The sequence below is a fragment of the Motacilla alba genome, chromosome 7, assembly GCF_015832195.1.
Source record: "Motacilla alba alba isolate MOTALB_02 chromosome 7, Motacilla_alba_V1.0_pri, whole genome shotgun sequence".
In the NCBI taxonomy this organism is placed as follows: domain Eukaryota; kingdom Metazoa; phylum Chordata; class Aves; order Passeriformes; family Motacillidae; genus Motacilla; species Motacilla alba.
In genome coordinates this window covers 26,419,317-26,433,225 of record NC_052022.1, presented here as the reverse complement: position 1 = coordinate 26,433,225, position 13,909 = coordinate 26,419,317, and the positions used below count along the sequence as shown (strand labels likewise).

The following is a 13,909-nucleotide window of genomic DNA, read 5'->3' as shown; positions in this document are numbered from 1 at the left end:
GGAGAGTAAACACAGCAGTTAAGGGAAAGGAGGGTCAAATCTGCCTGGATATTGCCCACGTCTCTGGTGCCATCATCGGTAACACCGAGCTGGTGGCAAAGCGATTGGATAAACCGCTGTGGAGCCCCGTCCCCTTCTGGAGCGCACCTCGGGCTAGGAATGATGGAGTAGGGATAATGGTGCCTCAGAACAGGACCGAGAGGCGGGGGAGCCGCCGCCAGTTCGCAGCTCTGCCCGTGGCGGCGGCGGCCCGGCCTGAGGGGGAGGCGTGAGGGGGAGTCGGGAGCGCGCCCCGTTCCCGCCGGGGCTGCGCCGCCGCACGTGCGGGGGGCAGCGCGAGGCCCCGCCACCGCCCGCGTGCGGCGCTTTAAGCGCTGCCCCCGCCCCGCCCCGCGCCCCCCGCCCCGTGCCCCCGCGCGGGCTCGGCCACTCAGGCGCGCGCCCCGCAGCCAATGGGCGCGCCGTAGCTGCGCGAGCCGAGCGGCGCCGCGCCCAATGGGAGGGCGCGGTGGGCGGGGCGCGCGGCCGGGGCACTATTGTTGATGAGGCGCACGGAGGCTGCGGGCGCAGCGGCGCGGAGGGGACGGGAGCGGGACGGGAACCGGGACGGGGCCGCGGCGGCCGCAGCCGCCACCTGAGGCGTCGGACCCCGCGAGGTGCGGCCCGCGCCTCGCGCCCATCCCTCTCTTCCCCGCCTCAGGCCGCCTTCCGCGAGCCCCGGCTCCCGACGGACGATGTCCCACCAGCGCGTGAGGCGCGGCGGCTCCCCGACCCCCGCCACCTCCCTGGCGGGGGGAGGCGGCGCGGCGGCGGCGGGCGGCGGAGCAGCGGGAGCGAGCAGCCGCCTCCAGCCCATGCGGGCCACGGTGCCCTTCCAGCTCAAGCAGCAGCAGCAGCAACAACATGGCAGCCCCACGAGGAGCGGTGGCGGCCCGGGAGCGGGGCTCCCACGCGCGGCGCCCCCCGGCAGCGGCGGGCGCGGCGGCCCCGCCGCGGCCCCGCCGGGGGGAGCGGGGAGCGGCGGCGGCGCCGCCTCTTCGCGGGGCAGCCCCACGCGTGGCCATGGCGGGGCGCGGGGCAGCCCCCCGCGGCACCACCACCTGCCACCCCCGCCGCCGCCACCGGGCAGCGGGCCCTCGCCCTGCTCCTCGCCGGTGCCTCCGCTGCCGGAGGGCAGGGTCCGGCACCACCACCGGCGGCAGTCGCCGGAGCCGGGCAGGAGCTCTCCGGAGAGGAAGAGTCCCAGCTCCCCCGTCTGCAAAGGTGAGCGACGGGCGGTTCGGGCCGGCGGCAAAGGGCACGTCCCGGGCGGCCGGGCCGGGCGCGGGGTGCAGGGCTGGGGCCGGCGGTGCCTTCGAGCGCGCCGTGCCCCGGGGCAGAGGTAGGGACGGGGCTGTGCCCGGGCTGGTGCTCGCCCTGCCCCTTCTCTGGCCGGCGGCAGAGCTTGCCGGGTGTGTGTGCGTGGAAGGGCTCGTTGCTTTTGTTGCTGCTCTGTTGCGCCCTGGCTTTCAGAAGAGGAATAGAGAGCCAAGCGTGCCATGTGGGGGTTGTGACCGCTTCTGTAGTACCGCGAGTACTGCCTCGGATTCAGGAGGGTGGATGTACTTAGGGTGCTTGGGTACGAACTTAAGGTGAATTTTGTGTTTGGGGGTTGTTGTGAAGCCTTCACATTTACCCTTTCTGCACACCTCGTGCCAGATGGTGTATATGGTTGTTATCCAGTGTCCCTAAGCTTGTAATTAAAGAACTAACTAGTGCTGTAGGCATGGCACATAGGTGTAGAACATAAGTATTCAATATCTCTCTTAGTAGTTCCAACATGAACCCTGCAGAAGGACGTGTGTGCTTGGGAGTGATGACAAGCTTGTGCTACAGTGAAGATAGAAAACAGCGTGGCGATAGCATGCAATTTGTAACAAACTGCATTTTAACTTTTTGAATAATTAAATCTTACTGGGAATGCTTGAATATAAGTAATATATGACATCAGGTTGAGGATAATAGAGGCTGACATATGTAAGTCCTTTTTATTTTGGGTTAAAATTTTACTCAGAAATGCATCAGTGAGGTTTTGTGTTAATGTCCTCAAATCTGTTACTTTCAAGATCCCAAAGCTTGCAGCTACTCATTTCCATGAAACTGCCTGTGGTAATCTAAAGAGTAAAGCTGACTAATATGCAGAAGTGTACATGTGGAAATCTAGGACTAGCCCTCCCTTTTACGCTTCTGCTTCTCTTAATACTCCTCCCCCTTTCTAAAAAAAATGATTGTAACCACACTACCACGTTGGGTTTTTTCTGTTTTCCTGTCCTGGTTTTTGAGGAGTGGTACTGCCAAATGAGACAATCATAACCAGTTGGTACAAGATGACTCTGTGCCTCCTAGTCTGCTAGTGTAAGAGAGGACTGATAAGGCACTGAGTTAGATTTTCCACTTTCCAGATAAGAGTAATGAGGGTTTTATTAAGGCTGTATTACATTAAAGGCTTTGGATCGAGGAATGTGTGTATTCTTCATTTGAGATTCTTGTTAATCAGTAACCTGAAAGACTTTATACATATCACAAAATCCTGTCTTCTTCCTTTGAACTTCATGAAACTCTTGCCTAAGATGCAATCTGCTGGCCTGGAGAATAAGGAAGAGTGTGGTTAGCCTTGAGGTCCAGGTTCAAAAACTGTTTGTAAAAGCATGTGTCAGACCACTTAGGGTGCAAGAATTGCCCTGTCTTTTAGTCACTGTGGAGAAGCCTGCTGAAACCATGCTGGCCTCTCTACTGCTTTGAAGAATTAACGTGTATAAGGAAACAAGTCATTTGATCACTCTACTGTGTTAAGATAACTCCACTAGCTTTTTACAAGATGTGTGAAAACAGAAGAGTGGTGTCCATTTAATTGCTTCCACATGTTCCAGTTCCTGAGCTGTACTTGTACTGGCCCCAAATGCAAGCTAAACCTCTTTCCTGTTGCTTAACATTTGTGTTGTGTAGTCCAGTGCTTGACAGAGGCTGAGTTAACTTGAGTATTTTTCTTCATCTAAATGATTAAAGAGTGTTAGCTGAGAAGATGGAGGTGGAACTTTTTTTACTAATGAGGCAATGGTTGTGCAGACACCCAGGACACTTGAGGGTATTGCTGAGAATCTGCTGCAGAATAACTTGGGGTTTTCTGTTTCTTGCTTTCAGTTAACGATGGCTTTAGTTCATTCCTACAGCTGCAGGCATATTTTTTTAGATAAAAATGAACCTTGAGGTTAGACAAATGATAGCTTTTTCTGAGCTTGGATACTGGTTGTATCTAAATATAAGTTGTATACTTCAGACTCAGTTTCATATTTTTCAGATTTGCTTTCCCGGGAAACAGTTGAATGGTTTTGAGCTTAGTTTTCATGAATCTGCTTTACACTTGAGAACCCTAACTTGTGAATTTACAAATGTGATCTTTGTGGGTTTTTTAGCCTTTGTTTTCTGATCTGAATTGCAATTAAATGTTGGAAGTACTCAACTGAATTTTCTGTTGACTATGGGATAATTACTAGTGGAAGATTCTGTCATAGAATTTCTAATTTTCCGTGCTTTTGCTACCACTTCTCTCCCTCCTAAATATGACCGGAAACCTAGATCTTGCTACTACCTGTTTTTCATCTTTTACTTTGCCTTTCTGCTGTCTCTAGCACTTCTTTCCCAGAATTTAGCTTCCAATTGCCTGTTAATGTGTTCTGCCCTTCCCATCACTGGTGAAGCCTCATTTCTGCGCAGGACAGACATTTCTGCAATGTCTGTCCTGCAGTCTCCAGTTTTGGTTCAGTTTTCCCATATGCCTCTTCAGCTGTCTGCAAACCTCCTCTTAGAGGTCATTGTTTTGACCTACTAGTACACTGTTGGAACATTTCTCTATCTTCATTGGTTTTGCCTTGGTTTATTCACTGAGTAAAGATCGAATGGGATTTTGTTATTCGTGTTCTTATATGAAACACATCTTAGAGGAGTTGTCCTGCTCAGCTGCAAGAATGTTACAGTGTACCAGGCTGAGTAAACAAGAAGGTCAAGACTAGAGCCATAGCAGTTGTTTACTTTCAGGTGCCTTGAGGTAAGGAGAGAGTTCTTTACTGGGTGCTGGACTTTCTGGTATATTCCAGTTGACGGTATTGGACATCTCAACTCAGTTTGAAAATCAAGGAGAAAAATTGGTTTGTTTTATTTGGAGGAAAACTTCATTGTTTTGTCTATGGAAGGGTAATATTAAAGCCTACTTGTGTGAATGGAAATTATGAAAATATTATATGAAGTCTGAAAGAAGTCATATATGAAGCTTTCCTTGGAGGTAGAGAGGAAGAAATGGAACTCCATTACACTTAGATTTCACCATAGAATTTATTTCTTTTAATAATCTGGTGAGTGACACAATAATAGCAGCAGACTTGTCAACCTTAATGACCAAGGTTTTGCAGTAGTTTTGAAAGTTATTACTGTAGGATAAGAGAGAAGACGTTGCGTACCATTGCATTCCTGCTTTGCTTGCCTAAGCTGCTTGACAAATGGTCGGAGTAAAGAAAGTGAATTCATTTTTGTAGAATCATATTATACATTTCTTGTGGCAAGCACTTTAGGGGAAATGCACTTATTTGGATTAAAAATATTTTCATTTATTAGAGTTAAGTAGTTTGAACATCTTGGGCTTTCTGAGGTTTGGTTTTGTAAAACACCACTAATTCTGTCATTCTTCTACAGTGGAACAATTTTGAATTACTAGTGAATAGTTCTCTTTAAATTTATGCAAGGATGATAGACAAGATTATTTTCAGAAGGGAGTATACACACTTGGGTGGTGTGTCTGTTCTTAGTGCACTGAGTCTGTTCAGTTCTTTTAATGAAACATGAAAAGCAGGTGAAGCTCCAGAGATCATTTTCAGTTTTGGAAAAGATGACTGTGCCAGCTGTGTATGGGAGAGATCCCATGAATATCCTTTCTGGGGAAAAGCCCGACCAAAACAGAACAAAAAGGTCAGCTGTGTGCCTTGATGCCAGAGGAGCTAGTTGGGTGTCACCCCTTCTCAGTGCTTTGGATAGCCCACTTGTATGAAAAAAGCCTCAAGTGGAACTGTTAGGGAATGCTGTGAGTTGGGTGGCATCCTGGGCTTTTCTGCTGCTTGTTTTCTCACAGTATGTGTTAGATGATGTTTCTTTGGTTTCTTTCATACCTGTCAGTTAGTTACTGGTAAGCATCTGTGTCTGTTCAGTTTTGCTCTTCAGTCCCACTGTTACAGTACCTGAACTTATGCTGCCTTTGGAGGCGCCTTTACTCTGCAAGAGGTGGTGTGTGGATAGCAGGTCACCTGTAGCAACTTCTGTTGGTCGCCTGTACAGCAGTGACTGGTGACGACGTGGCAGCTTGCTTGTTACTTCCCCACATTATGGACTTCATTGATCTGTGCTATGTTTGCCTTGGTTTTGTTCTATATATTTGCTTTGCTTGAGACCGGATTGCAGAAAGACTTTCCTTTCTAAATAAGCCTATACTAGTGGTAGATGGATAGGAGGGTTGATATTTATCACAAATACTGGTTTAGAGAGATAATCAGGCCAATTAAAAGAGATCTAATATTTAAGAAGCGTCTATTTGATGAAACAGCTCCATTGTTTTTCATCAGCCACAGCTGTTGTAACTGTTATCTCTATGGAGGCAGATCTCTTGTTATGTAGGTCACATCAAGGAAAAATAGCAGCTGAACACTTGCTTCAAGTATTGTAGGGGAAAGTGCAATGAAAACATGGTATATGTTCCCATTGAAATGTTTTGAAACAGTAAGACTTGTGTAGTAGAATTTGTGAATTTGTATAAAGACAGGTTGTGAAGGTGGAAAAGTAAAAACATATCCAAACATCACTCCCCCATCTAAATATAACTAATTTGAAAACGGAATTTCTTAAATGGGTTTTTTAATCAGAGGAAAAGAGAGTATTTACAGGCTTTGTGCCTTGAAATGAGCAGCTTCCCTTGAACTTAAATAGTAAACAGGCTCTTCAGTTCTCATTCTCTGTTTGTTCAGCAAAATAGTCTTCCAGTTGCTTTTTGTTTTGATTGTGGCAGGGAGAAGAGAGTAATAGATTCTGCTTCTCCAGTTTTGAAGCTGTCTGCTGCAGTGGCTTTTGCAGATGATGTGGCTGACTACATACACTTCCTGATTTATAATTTTTTTTCACATCCTTTCTGTTTCCCCTTGGTAAGAAGAGAGAAGCTTCTTGAAGAGGAAGAATAATAACTGAGAAGAAAAACAAACAGGGAGGATATGGCAGCTAATTCTAAGACAAATAACATGCTTGATTCAACTTTGGAAGCCAGTGTAATTTTTAAGGAATGGCACGCTGTGTTAGCATGCCACTTTGTCCTATAGTACGCACAAAGGGAATTGTTTTGAGATCGTCTGATACAAACAGACCCTTCAGTGTGCTGTGTGGTGGTAGTAGTAGTCAGAATTTCTTTGATACGGGAATCTTAAGTGTGAACTCCAAAACATGTTTGCTGCTACACCCTGAGAGCAAATCTGTTATGAGCTCAGTAGTAAGCTTGTATCATTGTTGGTACTTGTAGAAATAATAAAGCAGATGAGATTTATGTGAGTGTGGCTGATTATCGTGACAATAATTGTTTCCTTTTAGTTTAATTTAAATTATTTCCCATGTTTTTAGTGTGTACATTTCTGATAAATTTGCATGAGGCTATTTAGTCTAGAATATCACTAGACTGAGGTTCTGTCCACTCCACTGAAATCTATACCTAACAGATCTTATTAGTATTTATCATGTGTATTTTTAGTAGATTGCAACAGCTTAGAAATTGAATTTTGGACTTTTGGTGTCAGTGGTTTTATCTTCTGACTAGCACTCAGACACTAATCAGGCACAATTTTCTTTGCCTGTAAATGACTTTATGTGTAATACAAATACTTGTAGTGCAGAATTAATGCTAAGGCACAGAAAGAGAGGACAGATGACTGAGTTTTTCCAGCGCCCTCTTATAAAGCTTCCGTCTGATTTCTGAGTCATGCTTGCTGTGTTGTAGCCATGTATTTTAGGACTTTCTATTAATTATAGGTAAAATTATTTAATACATAATTGAAATTCTTTTTGGGGGGAGTAGATGAGATGATAGTAAGCTTAGATCATTGTGAACTCAGGATTTGCATTTTTCATCTCAAAATGTGTGAGCAGGTGTGTATGTCTAAACCCCGGGTCTTTGCTGCTTATCAATCTCTTAAATTTACCAACCTCAGTTACTGTGTTGAGGAAACTTTCTTCAGTGTTTATTCTTCATAGCTTGTGGTGTAGTTTTTATGCCACTTTACTTAAGACATCATTGACAGATGGGATAGATACAAATTTTTATTTTTAACAGTAGTCTTCCTTCTCATATTAGTTCCAATGGTTGTTGTATTTAACCTTTTTTAGTAAGGATTCCTCTTAGTATCAAAATTGTTCTGAAATAGAATGCCAGTATATACACTACAAATGAGATGTTGCAGAAGATACAGCACCAGGCAAATATGAATGTAGTTACTCAGTAGTATGTAAAGGGAGGAGATGTCTCAATTAGCTTGTAAAATGTAAATCATTACTGTATCAAAGTTGCCTTCTGAATCTGAGGGTTATGCCATATGTCGTGTGCTGGGTGATTAAAACATGCAGCTTTATAGTGTCCCTTGAAGTAAAGTAGGTGAAGGACTGCTGGGAAGAACTGTAAGCTCAGCATTAAACTGAAAAAATTCATCCCAGTTTTTCTTCATTAACCTTTATATATGTGTAAACATAGCTCTAAACATTCCTCTACACCTTCATCATTTAAGAGACAAATGACTGCTAGACTTTTAAAGGAGTAAATAGTGGTGCGTAAGCTCTAATGCAACATTTTTGCCATAAGGTTGTTTTTAAGGAAACCAAAAAAACAGATTTCAAGCTTATTCAAACAGAATAGAGCCTGGAAAAGCAAACTTAACCTAATTTCCATATGAAAAGTATCTTGTTGTGTACGTAAAAACATAGTTCCAATTTGATATGATTTCTTGTAGACTGTTTAAATGGATAAGCTCTCTCTCTTGATTTCTTTGTAATCAGATGTTCTTGCTCTAACAGACAAATCAAGACCCCCTTCATCAAGCCCTTCCAGTATTGTTCGCCGCACCTCTTCACTGGATACACTTGCTGCTCCGTACCTTGCTGGACAGTGGCCCCGGGATAATCACGGACAAGCTGCTCCCTGTATGAGAGACAAGGCCACACAGGTAGGACAGAGGTTTTTTTGTCTTTGGAGCATTTAAGTGTGAAGACAGGATTTAAATGTAAGAAGCTTTTCCCTTGAAAACATTCACTATAGCTTTCTTGGTCACAAGTTCCTATTCACTTTCAAATTGCAGGAATCCTACCTTTGCTATTGCATGTGTGAATTATTTGCATTCTTTAAGTAAAGGCTGAGAACTGTAATATCTTCTAGGTGTTCCACTTCCTTCTTGCCTCAGGAAAACACTAGTACATTGTACTTGTGTATTCTTATTGTTCTTACAGGGTGCAGTGCACTAGATAGTGCTGGAATTAAGTACTGTTTACTTTAGATTTATACAGAGAACTTAGTGAGGTATCCTTATATGTATGTCTGTCTCCAGCGCTTCATCCTCTGTTTGTTAAAGCCCCATAATGTTCACTTGGGTTTTGTGCAGCAAATATAGAATTATATGCATTGAAGAACTGCCTCGTTGAACTGCAAATGGTATTGAAATCTAGCTCAACTGGAAAGTGTTAAAAAATACATGATTTGGCAATAGACGTCACCTGCTTAACCAAATGTCACAAGCTCTAAAGATTCAGTCCCGTGACACCTGTAAAAATGGAACCAACAAACAATTGAATGACATCCCTATTCCTGGAACATGGTTTCAACAAGAAGTCTCCACTAATTCCAAAGAACATAAGCAGAATGCAGTTGGAAGAGGACCTCATAGCATACGGGACATCCTTATGTTTGAACCTCTCTTAGGTTTGGTAACAGTAGAAAAAGTGTGTCTGTATAGTTTTCGGTGTGTAAGGACGTGTAGGGTGTTGAGCAGATGAGGTCTGCAGCGTTACTGTGGGGCCTTTCTGAGATCCACAGCCTTTTGTGGGAAGGACCACAATTCAAAGAGCAGATCAGTAGAGAAGGAAGGTGTTTTGTAGGGAAATATGCTCATGTGGATAAGGTGGAATTAGGAGCTGGTGAAGAAGAAAGGACTTGAGGAACAAGTTTTCTGTGCAGGAAAACGAATTAGAAAAATGATTAGAAGACAGAGTGAAAAAGTAAGCAAATTGAAATAAGAGGAGGAGGATGAAGAAAGGTATATGATATAAGGTATGAGTGTCTGTTTGTGCCTAGCTGTTAAAAGGCATCATTAAAGGGCAGAACTAAACCCATATGGGTGTCCTAACAATTTATTTTCATATTTGATTCCTTAGAATAATACTTTTTACAAAATAATTGTATTTCTGTACTGCTGCCAAAGTATTTGCTATGTTCAGTTGATCTCATTCAGGTTAGTTTTGATATATTCTGAATCATGGTTGGGCTTTTATAATCTGTATTTGCCAGATATCATCCTTTTTGGCTTGCGTTTTGCTTTTGGCTTTTTCTTCCAATTCTGACACATCTAAGTGCTGTGGTAGTGGGGCTTTTGTAGAGGAAATGTATTTGAAAGGTTAATGGGAAGACTGTAAAGGGCATTAGATATTTCTGCAGAATGAATACATTTAGTGGTGATTTATGGTAGTGTATTTCTGAGAGAACTAGAATGATCTGTTTGCACTTCCTAATTTAGAATTTATCAAACCAGTAGAAAATTTAGGGCTATAGACATACATCTGTATGTCCAAAGCTGATGCTGATATGACACTGATGAGGTATTACAGCTTTTAATCTTCCAGTGGACCTGAGAGCAGCCACTGGAGCTAGGGACAAGTTTAAAATGTGACTTACAGTGGTTAGTTCCCAAGATGTTAAGAGGCTGCCCATTTGTACTGTTCAGCTTTTCTGAAAATGTCTTATTTGGATGAAGTTTCACTGCTGAGATACTCTGGTTCCAGTGTGTGTAACTTCAAATTTCACAAAGTCTGACAAGAAATGACTGTGTTCTGATTCCGAGAACAGGAATTAATTTGGCAATGTTATAAAAGGCTAAGTAAGCGGGGTATCTTGATTGTGTGGAGTTATGGCACAGGGAGTAGAGTCATTCAGGGAGCAGACTGGGAAGAGATGGCATTTAGTGGCACATGCAGCTTGCAGGCCTTTCTAGAAATGCCCATGGGTCACAGCTGAGAGCTGTGTAGGAGACCCCAGGTCATGCAGAGACTGTCTCTCTGTCAGACTCCTCCTGCAACTGAGGATTTTGATGAAACCTGTCTATAAAACTAGACTGAATTATGTAGGTGAAGAATAGTTGTTGGATGATGAATAGGTATATTATTGAGCATCCAAGGGTCTGGCTGGAATTCCAGAATTATTAAGTACTTATAAAACAGATGTTTATAATCTCATCTTTTTTGCTTTGAATGAAACATGTTTGTCTTAGAAGTTAAAATGAGACAATTACTTTGTATTTTTTTAATTCTTAAATAATTCATTTTGACTGGAAAGTTTTTGCCTCTTAAGCCTTTTTTTTTTCCTGGTGTGTTCTACTGTCTGTAATAAATTCAGCCTTAAATTAATTTCTTTGTAATTCTAGAAAGCGGGGAGGATGTTGTGCATGGTAACAACTAATAAGCAAGTAGTAGTACTTTAAGAAACCAGAGAAATATAAATCCCACTTTGCCTATTGGCAATTTGGCAATTTGGTCTGTTTTTTGATAATAAATATTACAATCAAAATTTGGGGAATAAATAGGAGAAGACTTGCTAAAATAGTATTGCATTTCTGTTTTGATGTACAGGTTTCCTATAGTTGAATCTGAAAAGATTTCTAACTGTTTGTTTTGAGGATGAGCATCAAAGCAACTTTAATGCTTTAAAATGAATCAGATATTAATTTATTAAATAATTCTTGAATCTTGAGTCCAAGTCTTGAATATAAATTAAAGGCAAAGACTAATTAGAGTGTTAATTATTCTCCTGTAGGCAGTTGTAATGGTTGTGCTGAGCTGGGAAACTAGAATTAGTATTTAAAGCTTACTGTTCCAGGAGTTAGAGGATTGGATGATACTCCAGACTGACATTTGAGAATTGACTAGGCAAAGATTGGTACTTGGGAATGGGGGTTATCCATTTTTCTATTTTATCATAAAGATCAATGAGTGCTTTTCTAGAAAAACAGATTGTAATGGATTCTGATTTTGCTATGAAATGGGAATTTCAAAGCAACCCTATTAACTTTATTGTTCAGATTTGTCCTAGTTAGTTTTTGATTTGGAATGATGAAGATTAAAAAGTACTCATAATGGAGGTTTAATTTATATGAAACTTGTGTCTGTAACTGAAACTGGTGGGGTTACAACCTGTATATTTGGAATAAGGCTCCATATTCCCTGAAAAATAGGGATTAATACCACAGAAGACTTGAGTTTCTGTGATACAAGTGTAGCTGGGCTAGGAAAGATCAGCATGTGGCTTCTGCAAGCTGTTAGTCTCATGTGCAAGAACAACCATGGCACGCTGTAGGTGTGAAGACTTTGAGGCAATCAAAGTTCTTCTCTATAGGAGAAAGTGAGATATCCAGAACATGAGGTTAGCTAGATCACCACTGTGTGCTAAGAACTGCTTGGTGCCAAGAGTGAATTTCAAGGGAATTTGCTGTCTCTTTCCGTGTGTAAAATGCTTCTTCCAGAAATGCTTCTTCCCCTTACTTCCTGTGACTGCTCAGAGATTCCTGATAGATGCTAGTATCTGTCTTCTTAGAGGCTTTACAGTTCACTGTGTTTGAAGACATGCCTGGAGGTGGCTGGGTGGGAATGCAAACTGCCAATAAAGCATGCAGTATTATCACAGGCTCGCCCGTGCATTTTCTTACGTGAGATACAGTGTGCCTTAATGATATTTTGCATTTCTCAAAACTCCTTCACCACAATATGTTTGTGAGGTTTTTTTATTAAACACTAATGAGTCTGTTGGTTCAGTGAAACCAGCTTAGTATTATCTGTGCTGCTTCTGCTTGGCCTGGGACAACTGTGAACCTGGAACCCTTTGAGGAATTAATAAATTTATTCACTGGTTTGCAATAGCTCTAGTGGTGCATACATGCCTTGCTGTCCTCCTCCTCATTTGTGAGAGCAAGAACGTGATTTTGAAGCTGTGCTGGTGCAGACTTTCACAGCGCTTACACCAAGCCACCCTTGCTAATGCTTCAGAAATAACAAGGTCAGCATCTGTGCAGGAAATGAAATACAGCATCTCCCCCCAGTTCAGCACCCTCACAGTGGTTCTTCAGAGCTCTGTAGCAGCCTGTGGTATGTCTGGCTGTGAGTACTGCCTTATGCTCAGTCATTTGGAAGGGAAACTAGCCCATCCCTGTATTACACTAGGTCTGAAAGTTGTGGGTTTGGGGTTTTTTATTTATATAGTTTCACTCTGTTTTTTCATACGTTACCTGTGAGAAAGGCTTCTAGTTGGTTATGTTCACTTTCAGTTCTGAATCTAGCATCTCTTAAATGTTCTCTTTTCTAATTTGTCTCAAAATATTCTGCCAGAAAGTAGCAATTACCTTTTTTAATTAGTCCTGTAATCTTCTTCCTACAGACAGAAAGTGCCTGGGCTGAAGAATATTTAGAAAAGAAGAGAAGCTCACACAAACGTTCATCATCATGGGGCAGCAATGAACAACTCAAGGAGGTCAGAAATTACTTGAGGACTTTGGATTAAATGTTTTTTTTAGTATGCACTGATACCATGATGCTTCAGAAAGGCAGGAGTATTTTACTACTTTGTTTAATTATCAGATGGTGGGCTTGGTTAAAAATATGAAACTGCTTTTCATTTGCTATTGATTTAATATAAAAATGCAGGTCAATTAATATTTTTCACTCTGCATGTGTGGGAAAGAAAATGTTAAATGCGAGTGACATTTTTTTATCAAAGAGGGAAATAACAGCAGTGACCTCATTACTTTCAAATTTTATGTATTTCGAGTTCTTTCACTAAACCTCTAGAGGTGTCTTCTGAGTGTCAGCTGAACTGGTAGCTAGCATAGTAGGTTTGCAAGAACTTGAGTATAATCTAGTGCTGGCAGTAATTATGAATGTTACGGTAGTAAATAATTTTAACTAAGTGATGGAATAAATGGGTGAAATTACCTGTGTACCTGAATACACCCATTGTATTCAGATTCAACTGACGTGGATTTTTCCTTATTTAGATTGCAAAATTGCGTCAACAGCTGCAGAGAAGCAAGCACAGCAGCAGGCATCATCGGGACAAGGAAAGGCAGTCCCCTTTTCATGGCAACCATGCAGCCATTAACCACAGTCAGGTAAGGCGGGCTGCTTTTTGCCCATGTTGGGTAGCTAATACTACTTTTAGATCCTTTCAAGGTTGTGATTTGTCTTAGAGGGAACTTAGAAATACCACAGCCTGCTCAATATGTTGTAGCTATAGGTGAATTCTATGAAATAGAGCTCTTTCTTTTGGCTGCTTGAGTGAATGGGGGCCCAGATTTTTTGTTGCTTGGGTGAGCTGGCTTTGAACTCCCGATTTCTAATAATTTCAGGTAGTTAAATATGTCCTTGAAGCAAAGTTTTTAAAGTACATTCTGCAGCTTCCACAAAAGGATGACAGATAAATTAAATCTAAAACTAGAGTCCATCTTCTTCATTACATGTTGCTGTGACAGGTATGACTTTGCACGTAGAGTATGGCATGGAGCAAACTGCTGGTAAAACTGTGTACTCAAATAAAAGGTAGCTTTTCTGA

General features: G+C 42.4%; 1 protein-coding gene across 1 annotated transcript in view; it reads left to right on the top strand.

Annotated features, from left to right (window-relative positions):
* The first annotated feature begins 529 nt into the window (after positions 1-529).
* FAM117B (family with sequence similarity 117 member B) overlaps positions 530-13,909 on the top strand; it is a 29,047-nt gene continuing 15,667 nt past the window's right edge. The window contains exons 1-4 of the mRNA XM_038142911.1: positions 530-1,263; positions 8,125-8,273; positions 12,740-12,832; positions 13,356-13,469. Of these exons, the coding sequence (XP_037998839.1) occupies positions 735-1,263; positions 8,125-8,273; positions 12,740-12,832; positions 13,356-13,469 (885 nt within the window). The 5' untranslated portion in view covers positions 530-734. The remainder of the gene's footprint in view (positions 1,264-8,124; positions 8,274-12,739; positions 12,833-13,355; positions 13,470-13,909) is intronic.